The sequence below is a fragment of the Mobula hypostoma genome, chromosome 18 (genome assembly GCF_963921235.1).
Source record: "Mobula hypostoma chromosome 18, sMobHyp1.1, whole genome shotgun sequence".
Taxonomy (NCBI): Eukaryota; Metazoa; Chordata; class Chondrichthyes; order Myliobatiformes; family Myliobatidae; genus Mobula; species Mobula hypostoma.
The window spans coordinates 13099208-13114335 of NC_086114.1; the positions used below are offsets into that span (position 1 = coordinate 13099208).

The 15128-nt window shown below is 38.6% G+C and overlaps 1 protein-coding gene across 1 annotated transcript in view; it reads right to left on the reverse strand.

Moving 5' to 3' along the window:
* The window catches only part of LOC134358343 (secretory carrier-associated membrane protein 2-like), a 46427-nt gene that overhangs the window by 7830 nt on the left and 23469 nt on the right, over window positions 1-15128 (reverse strand). Inside the window, exons 3-6 of the mRNA XM_063070462.1 lie at window positions 14487-14582; window positions 8862-8973; window positions 7713-7841; window positions 4046-4205 (exon numbers count right to left, since the gene is read on the reverse strand). Of these exons, the coding sequence (XP_062926532.1) occupies window positions 4046-4205; window positions 7713-7841; window positions 8862-8973; window positions 14487-14582 (497 nt within the window). The remainder of the gene's footprint in view (window positions 1-4045; window positions 4206-7712; window positions 7842-8861; window positions 8974-14486; window positions 14583-15128) is intronic.

A 15128-nucleotide genomic window follows, 5' to 3' on the forward strand; every position in this document is an offset into this window, starting at 1 on the left:
CACAATACTGCGTTATAAGAATTTGCTGGTTGCTCTCTGCCTTTGAATTCCCAGCTGTACTCCAAACGTTGGACTTCTGAAGACCAGTGGCAGGGCTCAAAATTAAAGCAATCTTTCCCCTTCCTCCCATTTCCCTTCCCTGTAATCTCTGCCATCTACACATCTCCCATCCCACACACAAACACATTAGGTAAACTGCACCTGAGAATGAAGTGCTCTTTACAAATCGAAAGGAAGTAAATTTTTTAACCTACAAGTCTTATGCTTGATGCTTGTTCAACAATTTTCTTCAGTGCTTTAGAATTACTTATTTTTGTAAAATTTAATTCTTGAAAATTTAGAATACTCCTGACATGCAGAACTTTCAAAACTTTAAAATAAGTTTTACAACTGACCAACACATGCATCACTTAATCAGCTGTCAATGCTCCATTCTCTCGTTTCATTTGCAACAGTTTCATTTTCACCTTTTTACACTTCCAATGAAAGTTCATTGACCCATGTCATGTGCTGTTTTCCCCTCCCTCTACAAATGTTGCCCAAGTACTGTACTTCCAGCGTTTGTGTCCTATTTCATGCAAAAACTTGCTCTAGTTCCCCATGTAAAAGCATTTACCCAAAAGCACTGCAAAGATGGTCCTCAATAATTAGTGTTACAATAACTTTGAATAGTCCACAACCATGGATCGGTCAGCCAAAGGCGATGGGTACATTACTACTGACAGGAAGTTTTGCCCATTAATTTTAACCTCACCTTTAGATCTTAGGATTTGACATACATTGTCACGGTTTCATGAGAAAATTTAGTTTGAGCCTTGAATTTTGTTCAAAATAGACATTTTTATGCTCATTTGTAAACACAACCCACTCATAACTTTGGACAATTTTTTCAATACTTAAGCTGCAAATATGTCAATTATTTCATCACTAAAAATATTGAAACTTTGCATGTAATAAAAATAAATACCATTTATGAACATGCAAAGGAAAAAATAAGGACCATTAGGAAACACGATCAAGCTGGGAGTCTTCTGTGTTAGGGAGAAGCTAGAGGGATGACTTGGAATTTTCAAAACAATTCAGGCAGGAGCTAGTGTTGATAGGGTAGACACAGAATAAACGTTTTCAATTAAGTGAGAAATCAAAACTATGGGTTATTAAATAAGATAGTTGAGTAATAAATGTAACAAGTATTTAGGAAATACTTTCAGAACTTAATTCGGCAAGAATGTGGAAATTATGACCTCAGGTGGTTAAGGAGGTCGATGAATAATCAGAAGCAAATGCATAAATACTGGACAAATTAGGTCAAACAGCTCTGCTGTGTTATTGTAATGTAATAAATTTGGATAATTTATTCACTCATTTCAATTTCTAGCTTTATTTTTAATGTTATGACTGATTCAAAAATTCCTAGGATCATTTCAAGTGAGAACAGGTATTTTGCTCTTTTGTTCTGTTCTTTAAATGGCTTCCATCAGGCTTGCTGGAAGAAATCTCTGATGAATTGTCATCAATCAGCACATCACCTGCAGCACCAGCGGTCCCACACTCTCGACCACTGTCACACTTCCATCAGGAATGCCAGCCATTCCATTCCTAGAACACATTTCAGGAAATCAGATCATCTGGCTAGCCTCCTCTTACCTGCATACTTGCCTTGCGCCCTAAACTCCTGGTGGAGTCGTCGGGGCGCTGTCATGACAAGCTTTGCAACAGTCTGTTCCATCTGTCACTGCATACTGGCAGAGGTTAAATATCAAGGAACCAGAGAGTCGGACAATAGGTGGTCATGGAGGAAGAGCAGCCACTATGGGATTGCTTTGAGTTGGTGGATTGGGCTATGTTCAAAGACTCAGAATTTTAATGAGTACGCCATGGTTGTCAAGGACTATAAAGACACTTGTAAACGAGTGTATCCTACATAATTATTCAGCATCTCCCCCAACCAGAAGCCTCGGATGAACCAAGAGATCCACAATCTGCTGAGGGCCAGATCAGTGACAAGGCTTAGCGACCAAGGAAAATGTAAGTTCAGGTAGAACCTCTGAAAAGCCATCTCGCATGCTGCCAACACCAATGCCCTTGAACAGAAAAGCTTATAAAAAGTGGTGGATATAGTCTAGTCCACCACAGATAAAGCCCTCTCCATCATTAAGCATGTTGCAGCATTAAGCAAGGGGTACTGTTGCAGGAAAGCAGCGACTATCATCAAGGATCCCACCATCCATCCATGCTTTCTTCTCACTGCTACCATCAGGGAGGTACAGGACCCCAAGGTCCCACACCACAAGGTTCAGTAACAGTTATTGCCCCTCAACCATCAGGCTCCTAAACCAGTGGATAACTTCGACACTTTAACTGATTCCACATACCATGGACTCACTTTCAAAGACACAATTCCTGTTCTCAATATTCATTACTTATTATCATTGTTTTTTGTATTTGTACAATTTGTAGTCTTTTGCACACTGGCTATTTGCCAATATTTGTTCTGTGGAGTTTTTCCAATGACTATTTTGATCCTTTGCATTTACCATGAATGTCTAAAAGAAAATAAATCTCAGGGTAGCATATGATGACATATACGTACTTTGATAATGAATTGACTTTCAACTTTGAAGAGATGTCATGGAACAGATCAACTTGACTTGATTTTTGTAATCTTTCCCACTCTGCAAAATAGTCTTGCTAGAATTGATTTCCATTCAATGGTAATATAATGGTATCAATTTGACATTTTTATGTACAGTATTGAAAATGTGAAGTTTTTGTCCACATAGTACTGTTTATAGACAGATGCTCATACTTGAAGTGGAACCTACCTATGCAAACTTGCAGTGCTACAGTTATACCATCCATCAGATAATGTTACAACATTTGCGATGAACAAAGCAAAAGGACTTTCACTTCTATTAAAATGTGGTATCAATTACATACATCACAAAATTGAAAGTTTAAATATATTATCAAAGTACGTATATGTCACCATATACTACCCCAAGATTCATTTTCTCACAGTAGAACAAAGAATACAACAGAATCAATGAAAAACAACACAAAGACTGACAAACAACTAATGTGCAAAGACAGACAAATTGTGAATAAATGAATACAACTGAGAACATAATTCTAAACTCCTTGAAAGTGAGACCATAGTTGTGGAATCAGATCAGAGTTGAGGTGAGTGAAGTTATTCATGTTGGCTCAGGAGCTTGAGGGTTGGGGTGTAATAACTGTCCCTGAACCTGCTGGTGTGGGACCCAAGGTTCCTATACCTCCTTCCTGATGGTAGCAGTAAGAGGAGAATAGGGCCTTGATGTTGGAGGCTGCTTTCTTGTGGCAGTGCTCCTTGTAGATGTGCCGAATTGTGGGGAGGGGTTTGCCTGTGATGGACTGAGCTGTGTCCACTATCTTTTGTAGGCCTTTCTGTTCCTGGGCATTGGTGTTTCCATACCAGGCTGCAATGTAATCGGTCAGGATACTCTCCACTGTGCATCTATAGAAGCCTGTCAAAGCTTTAGATGATATGCCAAATCTGGTCAAACAAAGGCAGCTGAGGTGTTGTCATGCCTTCTTTGTAATGCCACTTACATGTCCCATGACATAGCCTCTAATACTATAATGCCAAAGAATTTAGAGTTACCGATCCTCTTCACCTCCACTCCCCTAATGAGGACCGGTTCAGGGATATCTGTCAGCACTGACCCCACAATGTGCTATTCTCTAATTCCACTCCCATATTTGGACCAGTTGGAGTAGGATTAGTGAATTTCTCATAAACCATGTACACACAGACTTCCTTGTGTCACACCGTGGATAGACATTGTGGTCACAAGACAAATGTTATCAGAAGCACTCAAAATGATACTCTCATCAAAACTAATCAGCTTTCATTTTTGTAAAAACAATATAGCATACTCTGGAGCTTTTGTTAACAGAACTATAAATTGGGATTAAAAGTGATTAAAATAGCTTTCTCTGCCAAACTCTTCAAATAAAGTCATGGGAGAAAATATCAGCATCTACCTAGAGCACATCTTACCTGAAAGCCTTGTAAACTGGCCTATACCAACACAGGAAGGCACAAGGAGTGAAGAGCAAAAACCACAAGATTGCCAAGCCAAAGTCGACTCCATATGTTGCATCGCGAATAAACTCCGCCAAGCAAGCAAGAAGATTCAAGAAGAGTGTGACTGCATGAACTGTTGGAAAGAGGAAAGGATACGTTTTAATCAGAAAGCAAAGCACAACATAATGAAAATCTTAAAATCAAAAAATACTGGAATTACACAATAGGCCAGGCAGAATCTGTGGGCAGAGAACCAGAGTTGACATTTCACCAGGTGAAGTTTTAAAATCTCATTTAAATTGAATTGCCTTTACTTCTTACATACTTCACGTACATGAGTAAAAATCTTTATGTTACGTCTCCATCATGTGCAATCATAGTAATTTATAATAAATAAAACAGTCAATGTAATATGGAGTACACGCAAGTCAGCGCGAGTTCAGTCTGATGGCCTGGTGGAATAAGCTGTCCTGGAGCCTGTAGATCCTGGCTTTTGTGCTGCGGTACCGCTTCCTGGATGGTAGCAGCTGGAATAGGTTGTGGTTGGGAGGGCTCGGATCCCCAGTGATCCTACAGGCCCTTTTTACACACCTGTCCTTGTAAATGTCCTGAATCATGGGAAGTTCACAACTACAGATGCACTGGGCGGTCTGCACCACTCTCTGCAGAGTCCTGCGATTAAGGGAGGCACAGTTCCCATTCAGGGAGTGAAGCAGCCAGTTAGGATGCTCCCAATTATGCTCCTGTAGAAAGCTCTTAGGATCTGGGGGCCCATACCAAACTTCCTCAACCACCTGAGTTGAAAGAGGCGCTGTTGTGCCTTTTTCACCACACAGCTGGTGAGTACAGACCACGTGCGGTGCTCTGTGATATGGATTTCCAGGAACTTGAAGCTGTTTACCCTCTCAACCCCAGATCCATTGACATCAATAGGGATTAGCCTATCTCCATTCCTCCTGTAATCCACAACCAGCTCCTTTGTTTTTGCGACATTGAGGGAGAGGTTGTTTTCTTGATACGACAGTGTCAGAGAGATGACTTCTTCCCTGTAGGCCACCTCATTATTGTTTGAGATAAGGCTAATCAACGTAGTGTCATCGGCAAATTTAATTAGCAGATTGGAGGTGTGGGTGGCGATACAGTCATGGCTGTATCTTCAAGATACCAGACTGCCTATGTTCTAAAATCAGTCAGTTGTCAAATGTTAGGAACAGAAATACACCAGCTCATGTGTTTGCCAGTGTTTATTTTGAAAACAGATGCACTATCTGCACTAATTTCAAACACCACAACAACTGCCATGACCTTTCATATTCTTTTTCCAAACAGCTATCATCTTAACTGGACTTCGTAAGTTCAATTAATAACGAACAAATTCCACAATGACCCAATACAAAAACAACTTCAATCTCCTCTCTTTCCCTGTGGTTTATCACCAGCCTTCAGAAGCTTACATGAACGTGGTTCTGATTATAATTACTTGTAGTCTGTGGACTTTTGCCAGAAAGGCATGTGTCATGAAAAGTGACCTGAATGCTCAAATGTCTTCTCAAAATTAATTCCTCTCCTTTCCAATACTGTAGAGAAGCTAAAAATCATACCTTCAATTTGTATCTTCCTGTGGATACAATGCTTATAATTGCAAATAATAACCTAGATTTAGTCTGTGGCTTTAGTGATAATCACTCTTCTATATTCTTCAAGTTAGGAAACTAAGGGCTTTAGTTTATAAAATCAAACATCAGTGTGTACATCTTCACCCATATATTAGCATCCCAAAGTCCCTGAATTTCCAGACCCATACTTGGGGTTCAATTTTTCAAACCTCTAACACAAGTTGTTTTTTCCTATATCAGACTGCATTGACCATCTGCTAGGTTATCAATACCTTGCTTCATTCTTTCTCCAATATAAAGTCAAAGGAGGCTATTTGACTTGTATCACATTCACCATCTTAAACATTTATTACATACACCACTAGCGCAGAATGGCTGCAGAGTGCATTGTCCACAAAATGCAGTTCAGCTACATGCCTAGGCTACTCCAACAGTACTGTCCAAACTACAACCTCTGCCACCATGAAAGGCAAGAGCAAGTGGCACACAACCTGAAAGTACTCCTCCACATCACACACTAGCCTGAACTGGAAATATGCTATCAAGTCCTTTCTATTGCCGGTTCTAAACCTAGGAACATTTAACAGAAAGACCGCTCAAGGTGGTGTTTTACCCTTACCTGCAAGATCCATAAATGGTGCCTTGCCAGTGAGGCTCAGATCCCAGAAAAACAAACACGAAAGAAATCTGTAGTTATCCATCCTGGATGTCTCAAGTCCAGGATGAACAATTACAATAGAATTAAAATGCTTCCTACACAAGAATTTTCTAATATGTTACCTAATCATTGATGTTTGAACAGTATACACTAAAAAGATGCAATCTTGCTCATACTAAAGTGAATATTCTCACCACTTTTGCCTTTCTAACCACTGATATACTTGTCACCATATCTTCTTTCACAAAAAATTACACCTGGAATAGTGGTCAAAGGTTGCCAGAGAATCAGAAAATGATTATTGTCTGCATTGCTGAAGATTATTTTATTGTTACTCAGCTATGATATCTTCTGTTAGAAATGATGCCAATTAACTCAATTCTCCAAATGTTTAATAATTCCATCTCATTTTATGGCTTTGGTAAGTTCAAAGTAAATTTATTATCAAATTACATATACGTCACCATATATGACCCTGAGATTCATTTTCTTGCAGGCATTCACAGTAAACACAATAGATTGCACCCAACAGGACAGACAAATAAAGAATGTGAAAAAGAAAAATAAAGAATAATAAATAAACAAGCAATATTTATGACAACTTATTGAAATGAAATGCAGTATACTTGTCTCTGACGAATGCAAGATTAAAATTAAGCCAATAAACACACTTGGTCATTCTGAAAGTTTAATAATTGGGCAGATCTTTCGGCATCACTCCCCATTTCTAATGAAGAACGCAAACTTTGCTCTGATTTCAGATTTGCATCTGCGCTTTCCAGTTTATTTAAATAAAACTGAAAGCAAAGTAACCTCAGTGACTGAAACATAACAAAATACCCTGATTAGCACTATGACTCAAAACATCATGTCGATGTGAAGATCACCCAGGACATTGCCCTGTTCTCATTACTACCATCAGGAAGGAGGCAAGATACCAGAGCCTGAAGGATCAGGAATAGCTTCTTCCCCTCTGCCATCCAATTTCTGAATGGACATTAAAGCCATGTACACTACCTCACCATTTTAAAAATTATTTTTGCATCTCTATAATTCAGCTAATTTCTCTATCATTACGTATTGCATTGTACTGTTGTTCCTAAAGACAACAAATTTCACAACATATGCCAGTGATATTAAACCTGATTCTGAAGACAGATGAGTACGTTCCTTAATTCTGACATTTACAATACTTATAACTAAATTTCAAACAGTCCTCTAATTTCTCTGATCACTTGAGGTTGAATCATCAAGACTGTAGACAGATCAGAAATGCAATCAAGGAGCTTCGTCACCTGTATAGTCCAGCAGGATTTTTAATCATAGTATTTGTTTTTGAACTTCAGATAGCAAAATCTATACTTACACATCCACAAGTAGTACAACATTTTTACTGTCCTCTGGAAGCCTGATGGGATCTCTGCTGCGAAGTCCTGGTAGAAACATGGTTTAATGGGACAGAATGAAGGTAAAGGGGGCCAGTTACTTCTTTTTGCTGCAGAAAGAAAAGAAGAAAAAGGCTAACTGGGCCTGTTTAAAAGAGAAGCTTTTAAAACAAAAACTCAAGTTTCTAGAGTTAGTGAAATTTAAGCTTTCAGCAATAGATCTTAATGAACTGTGATTGTTAATTCAGCCTAGGACCAGAACAATCTCACATCACATTACTCTGGTCTAACATCTAGATACACAATCCTTATATTTAATGTCATGAAGCAATAATTTCTCAAAACAGGTCAAAACAGAGGCAGGTTAATTGTGATCATTTTCTGAAGTGATTGTTCCATCTGCACTGTACATAGGTGGAAATTGACAATTCAAATGGTTATTTCTTTTGTCCTTTTCTAAGTGTTCACACTATTTAATCAAATACAAATATTTATTCTACCCATATTTCATGTTTGCAACAAGCTTCAAAGTATGACAGAGTCTTGATCAAGAAATAGTCTTGACTGATTTGTACCCTAACATCAATAAAGTCAAGGCACAGTCTGCAAACCTCTGAGTCTGCTGGAATAGCTGACAGCCCAATGTCTGCATGCCCAAGTCTGAATCCAAGACTAGAGACTGAGGAAGATGGACTGTCTTGGGGTTAGAGGACTGTGTATGCATGTGGGCATGCCATGTTGGCACCAGGATGTGTGGAGACACTTGTGGTCTGCTCCTAGCACACCCTTAGTTGCGTTGACACCCAACACAAATGTTGCTGTATGTTTCAATGAACATGTGATAAACTTGAATCTTTGGCAAAGTTAGAAGGGAAGGCTGTAGCAAGCCTTTGAAAAAGACTGAAGGGTGCAGATAAAGCTTTGCTGAAATAACTCGATCTCAGGAAAAACGGAAGGTGGTTTGAGCACAGTCAAAGCAAGAGAGAAAATGGCAGTAAAAGATGAGAGTAGGAGCAGATGACTGGAGTATGACTGAAGAAAGATCACGAACATATCTACTGAGGAGTTTGAGAATTATGAAGCTAATACACAGAGGGATAGAGGTGATCACAGGAATAGGAACTCCTTACCATTATAATTTTCATTCTTCAGTTCTTGCTCCTTGCGGTCTAGTTCAGCAGCTTTTCTTTCTAACTCTTCCTGCTGTCGAAGCAGTACCAACTGCGCAGCCGAGGCATTGGCCTGCATTATTCAATAACAAAATGTCAGAAACAGCAATGACCAATGTCGTGCAGGAAAGCAAAATTTCCATTTCTCATCTTTCAAAATCCCTAGGCCATTTACAAATGGCAGAGATCACGAATTGTTTTGAGGAAACCTTGTCCATCTCACATTTATAATTTCAATGCAAAACTCATTCTACTCATTTTCTTTCAAACAATTTTGAATCTCTATTAATGAACAATGAGTGAACAAGCCAATCTTGTGGGTGGTGAGGAAAGATTGTATGGTATGGGTAAACATTACCTTTTAAAAATTTGGAACTCAAAATTCAAATTTAAAATCCATTCAAAGTAAATTTATTATCAACTTTTAAAAGTGCATCTCCTCTCTAGCAAATGCCCTACACAAATTAAATGTTTTAATAATTTAATCTAATTGTTGACTGACATAGAATAATGCCAATAGCAAGCCAGCAATGATATCAATTTAAAAAAAAATCATACTGGTGTATGAGGGATTGTATTATGCAAGTGGACTTTTACTTAGTATGTCAGAATGCAAGACCTGTATTAGATAAAAGCATATGGTGAATGAGGGGCTTTTTGCTGCTGATGTGGCATCACTTACAACCAGCAACACAGCCAATAGGTGAGGACTTTTCCAGAACAAACAGTTCACATTTTTAGGTGCGTATTATTGATAGTTATAAACTCCAGATGATAAACTGTCCCCATTTGTACAAAAAAAACAAATCACATTGTCAAATATTGACATCCCAAAAATGAGACAGCATGCACAAGGGATTGGTTGGAAGGGAGGTGGGGGAAGAGAAGCAACACGATGAATGCAATTCCAAACAGCATCTTAGTAGGTCTCCACCATCATCTTGAATAGTCACTTATTCAGTTGGGCAAGTAGAGCCCGGACCAATGAACAGGGAACAAATTGGCTTATCTCAGTTTGAGATGTCAGTGTTTAAGGAACATCATAATACCAAGACAGAAAAATTTCCCGAAACCAAAATAATATACAGTATAATTGACAAAATAAAAAAAGGGTGGGTATCTGTAACTCAGGTTGTATTCTTACACTTAACACATCTGCTTTATCCAATATCCTGCTAGAATGCCTACCTTACTCTATTTTTCTTCTCACCTTGTCCTTATGCTTGAAAGGAAATCCCCCTAATAACCTGTAGGTCTCTGAGCACTTGTCATTGTTAATTGGAGCAGACAATGGACTGGATAAGGTAGTCAGAAACTTCCTGGCCTGATGTAACAGTAGTATCTGCAACACAAGCTAAACAGTCTATCTCCATGATTTTCAACTGATGTAAGGGCCCATCTCAAAAGTTCTCACCACTATTTGGAGGGTACAGATAATTGATATAATCATTCTAAGCACACAAACACCCCAATTGCAAAATGAAACATTTACAGTACTGCACAAGTCTTAGGTGTGTGAGCTTTGGAGATGTAAAAAAAAAGAGCAGCACTTGGCCGTATCATTAAATACATGTGAAGCAGGATGGAACTTTTGAGAACAACTTTTATTATAAGAAAGTCACAGCACTGGTACCAAACTAAAAACAGTTGTAATTCTTTACAAAATACTATGTAGAGTAATTCTGATCTTAAATATTACAATCGAAGAGAAATATTTCAGATATAGTAATATCAAATTTATTGCTTCAAGGGTCTATTCTGTAACTGATATTTTTTTTTTACTTAGATTAACAGCTCATAATCTAAGAGAGAGAAGCAGTGGGGAGTGTGTTTGTCCCAGTATTCAACTCATTCTTTCACCTTTGCACTTTCCCACATGAACCCCACAATTCTCTTACTGTCTAAAAATCCACTTTTCTCCATCTTGAATATAATCAGTGACTTAGTAAATATGTTCAGTGAGCGTTCAGTTCTCTTTGGTCAAATATTCTAAATATTTACTACCATCTGGGTGAAAAATTTTATCTCAGTGCTGAATGGCAGACCCCCACTGTTGTGAATAACCTCAGGTTAAAGACACCTCAGCAAAACATTAATTCTGCATCCCCATACAAGTTACCTCTTATTTTCTTAAGATAAAGAGTGCGTAGACTTAAATTGCATAATCTGTTAGGACAAGAACCACAAATGAGGAATTAATCTGGTGAATTTCTGCTATCACAAGTATGCCCTTATTCAGGCACACAAGATCTACTTGCACATTACCTTACGGAGATGTATAGAGAACATTCAGGTCTCCCTGAACACCTACATTTTAAATCTATTTTCTATCAAAATTAGGTTGACCTCATTTTTCCACATAATATGCCATCTGACAAGTCCCTGCCAAGTCACTTAGCCTATTGATATCACCCTGAAGTCTACCTACTCCTTCTTAGAACCCAAACATGATGGCGGCGCGACACAGCACGCGCAGCCGTTCCGAATGATATCGATTATGTGTTAACTAGGGGGCCGTGCACAATCCAGATTTGATGGAGACAGCCGTGAGAAGCATGAAGGAACACCTGGAGTAACTTTTGAAATGCCTGCTTCGCTGCTGCTGCTACTGTGCAATCAAGAATCTCCAGAGGGGAAGGCCCTAAATCCTTGGCTTTGCCTATTGCTGGGGCCGGGGTTGAAGCACTCAGCAGAGATGGTGCTCAGTGCTGGAAAGCTGGTTGGAGGCTCGGAGTTTTCGGACAGACTCGGAGTCGGACTGTGGTTGGATGCTTCCAGGATGCTGCATCGGCAAGTTGGCGGCGCTGGAGGTTTATTGTCTGCGTGAGATGATGGGACTTTCGAGAGACTTTTGAGATTTTTACCGTGCCATGGTCTGTTCTTATCAAATTACGGTATATTTTTGCACTGCTGTAACTATATGTTATAATTATGTGGTTTTTGTTAGTTTTTAAGGCGGTTTGTCATGTGTTTCTGTGATATCATTCTGGAAAAACATTGTATCATTTCTTAATGCATGCATTATTAAATGACAATAAAAGAGGACTGTGACTCCTCATAATCTAATCTAATCATTGTTACAAACTGCAAACAGCTAAGCCCCAGTATTTGCCTCAGCAGCACCCATCTATTCCGATATCTACCCTCCCCAACTGAAAATGACTTGTTAAAACAATGACCAACAGACCAGTATATTACTTCCAATCACACATACCTAAGCTTATCCTAGTACCATGACTTGGGATGGACATGGAATGAAAGGCTTCCTTCTGTGCTATAATCATTCCATTTTCTGATCACAGACTTTCTGAAAGTCCAAGTAAATCACATCCATATCTGCTGGCTACAAACTCAAAACTCCAAGGATTTCCCTCTGCCCAATCCTATTATCTTCTAAATGTCATGCTACCACTTTCTAAATAGCAGGTTCCAGACATTCCCTACTAATGAAGCAAAGCTAATAATAGCTCCTTGTTTTCTCAGTCCTGGTGGTGGTTTGTTGCCTGAGAAAATGAATAAATAAATAATGCATCAGATTCACTTTGATCAAAATGCCATCAAGAATGGGTACCCAAGAATAAATAGTAATAAGGGAAATCATTATTACTACAGTTGTGGGAGGTCAGCAAGTTAACGGGTGCCTGTAGAAATTCCCAGAACACAAAAACTAAGTAATCTTCAGCCAGGACAACCTGTAATGTTAACTATTTTTCTATCTGATTCCACAGATGCTGCCTGATCTGCTGAGTATTTCTAGCACCTTTTGTTTTATTTCAGATTTCTAGTGTCTGCAGTTTTTTGACCTTCAACACATTTCAACCCTTTCTTTGCATTATGTGACATTTATTTTTCTGAAATCTAGGATCTAAGAACTCTCCACTTTCATTTACAAAATGTAACAACATATGGGTATGAGCTTTTTTTGGTTTTTGGTCATTTTATAAACCAGAGAAAAATGGTACTGAAATTTCAGCAACCTCTTAAATTGGCACATTCGGACCCCAGTATACCATACTGCTATAAATACAAAGGCAAATGAAAGTAGAATCTGAAACAGTTCCATACTTGTAAGATTTATACAAGTTTATTTTTATAATTAAAGTCCAAGTTATTATTGTAAGGAGGATTATCATCCAAGGAACTGTACATGCAATTCAAAAAGGCAACTAATATTACGCACCACGGAGTAGTGAGCTTGTTGGATTGATCTGCTGAAGAGTATTCAAGGACAGACCATTTTTCTACTCATGAGACTTTCCATTGTAAGAAGTCAGTGGCACAGATGTGCTTACTCAGAAGGGTTGTCAAATTTTGGCATTTTCCAATTTCAATGGACTATTGATGTTCAGATGAATATATTTGAAAGACCTTGGACACTTGACTTCCTTAATTAGACCATGGTGGGATTGGGTGAGAAAGACAGGACCAACCTTACTGAATGGTATAGCATAAAGTTCCATGCAAAATTTTCCCATTCCAAAAACAATGCCTAACTATTCTCTCAAATCTGGGGAGAGATACAAGATGGGATAAAGCCAAAACACTACTGCTCTAAGAAGTTGAGCAGTGGAGACAAATGTATCTCAAAATAAAAGGCTGAAAATCCATGTCAGACTGTAAACATCCACATTATTTGAGGCTATTTAACTTGCAAAAATAATTCTGCATTTATGTACAATCATATCAAATCACAAACACTACAGTTAATTGAAGTGGATATGTTACACAAACTAACTCCATTATAAGCAGTTGTATCTGTCTCTAGAAAAATATAAAGCGAACCAATACTACAAGTATGGAAAGAAAGAAATCGTACTGTCTTTCACATTCCATTTCATAAAAGAGTCTGTGCTCTATTTCTGATGTGCTGTTATTATTGTAAAATAATACAAGTGGTTGCCAATCTGTGCAACACTGAAACTATTTCCTTCTATAACAAATAAGAGATAAATATTAGTTTAGATATCATGGAAGACTCTCTGGGCTTTTATGAAATGGTGGCACAGGACTTTTTGCATCCATTTGAGAGAGCAGGCAAGTCTCCTTTCAACGTCTCATGTATGACACCTCTGCAAATGCCTCACTATGAGCAGTCTATGTTTTTGTGTTCATTCTCTGAACTAGGACTTGATCCAGAACACAAACAGGAGAAAATTCCCCACAAAGATTTACAACTTACCCAGGAAGGAAAGAAAATGATTACATATCAGATTCATCTCCCCTTCAAACAATGCCATGGGTTTTTAAAAAAAAAGCGTCTTGGAAAATATCCTGTTTAAGATAACAGATACTACAGCAGAAGGCTAATGGGGCCTCTGTGCAATGGTTTACGAAGGGAACATTCATTCCAGATCCCCACTTGGTGCAAGATAGCCTTGTTGACACTGTAGCACTTTCCAATATAACATTACACTGCCCACCTCAGATTACGTGTACAGCTGTGGTGTAGACTGAACCAATAAATTAAAACAAATCTTCTGATTCACAGATAAGAATGCCACCAACTGAGTTAAGTTAACTTATATTAATGTTTTGCTTTCTTTTATGCTAAATGTATACTGGACTCCCATAATTATTTTAACATACCTGAGGAGCAGGTTCCACTGTAGGCTGTAAGATTGCTGGTTGAGAAGGGGTAGTTTTCGGCCCAGCTGGTACTTTGATATCTGATGCCACAGGGGTCTGGAGGACAAAACACAAATTAGGAACACATTAAAGTACTAATTCTGAATTAAGCATCATAGATCCCTTCTACACATTGGGAATCAAATCTATATTAATGGATATTTGTAGAAAATGTCCAACATAAGAAAACTAATACTTGTGTATCAGACCTCATCTTGCACATAAAGAACACATAGGAACATGTTTGGCACCACTTTGTGGGCCGAAGGGCCTGTATTGTGCTGTAGGTTTTCTATGTTTCTGTAAACACTGAATGCACTTCAAAAATTGTTAAGAACTGACACTGACAATTTCTACCTTTGATGTCTCTCATTCCTTTATGGGTTCTGTTGAAGATCATGACCTGGAGTTACACCCAGACTTTGGTTTGGTTCTCTGCAGTGGTGTGACCTGCTCCCGGGGGCTCACGACCAGCCGCTTTTTGAAATCCTAAGGACGCAGCCTGGAAGATGAGCGTGCCTTTGGAGTTCCAAGGTTTCACAGTCCTGTGAATGGGCTGATTCTATGCCGGTGCCACCAAATGAAGCTCATGGGAGTAAAAGG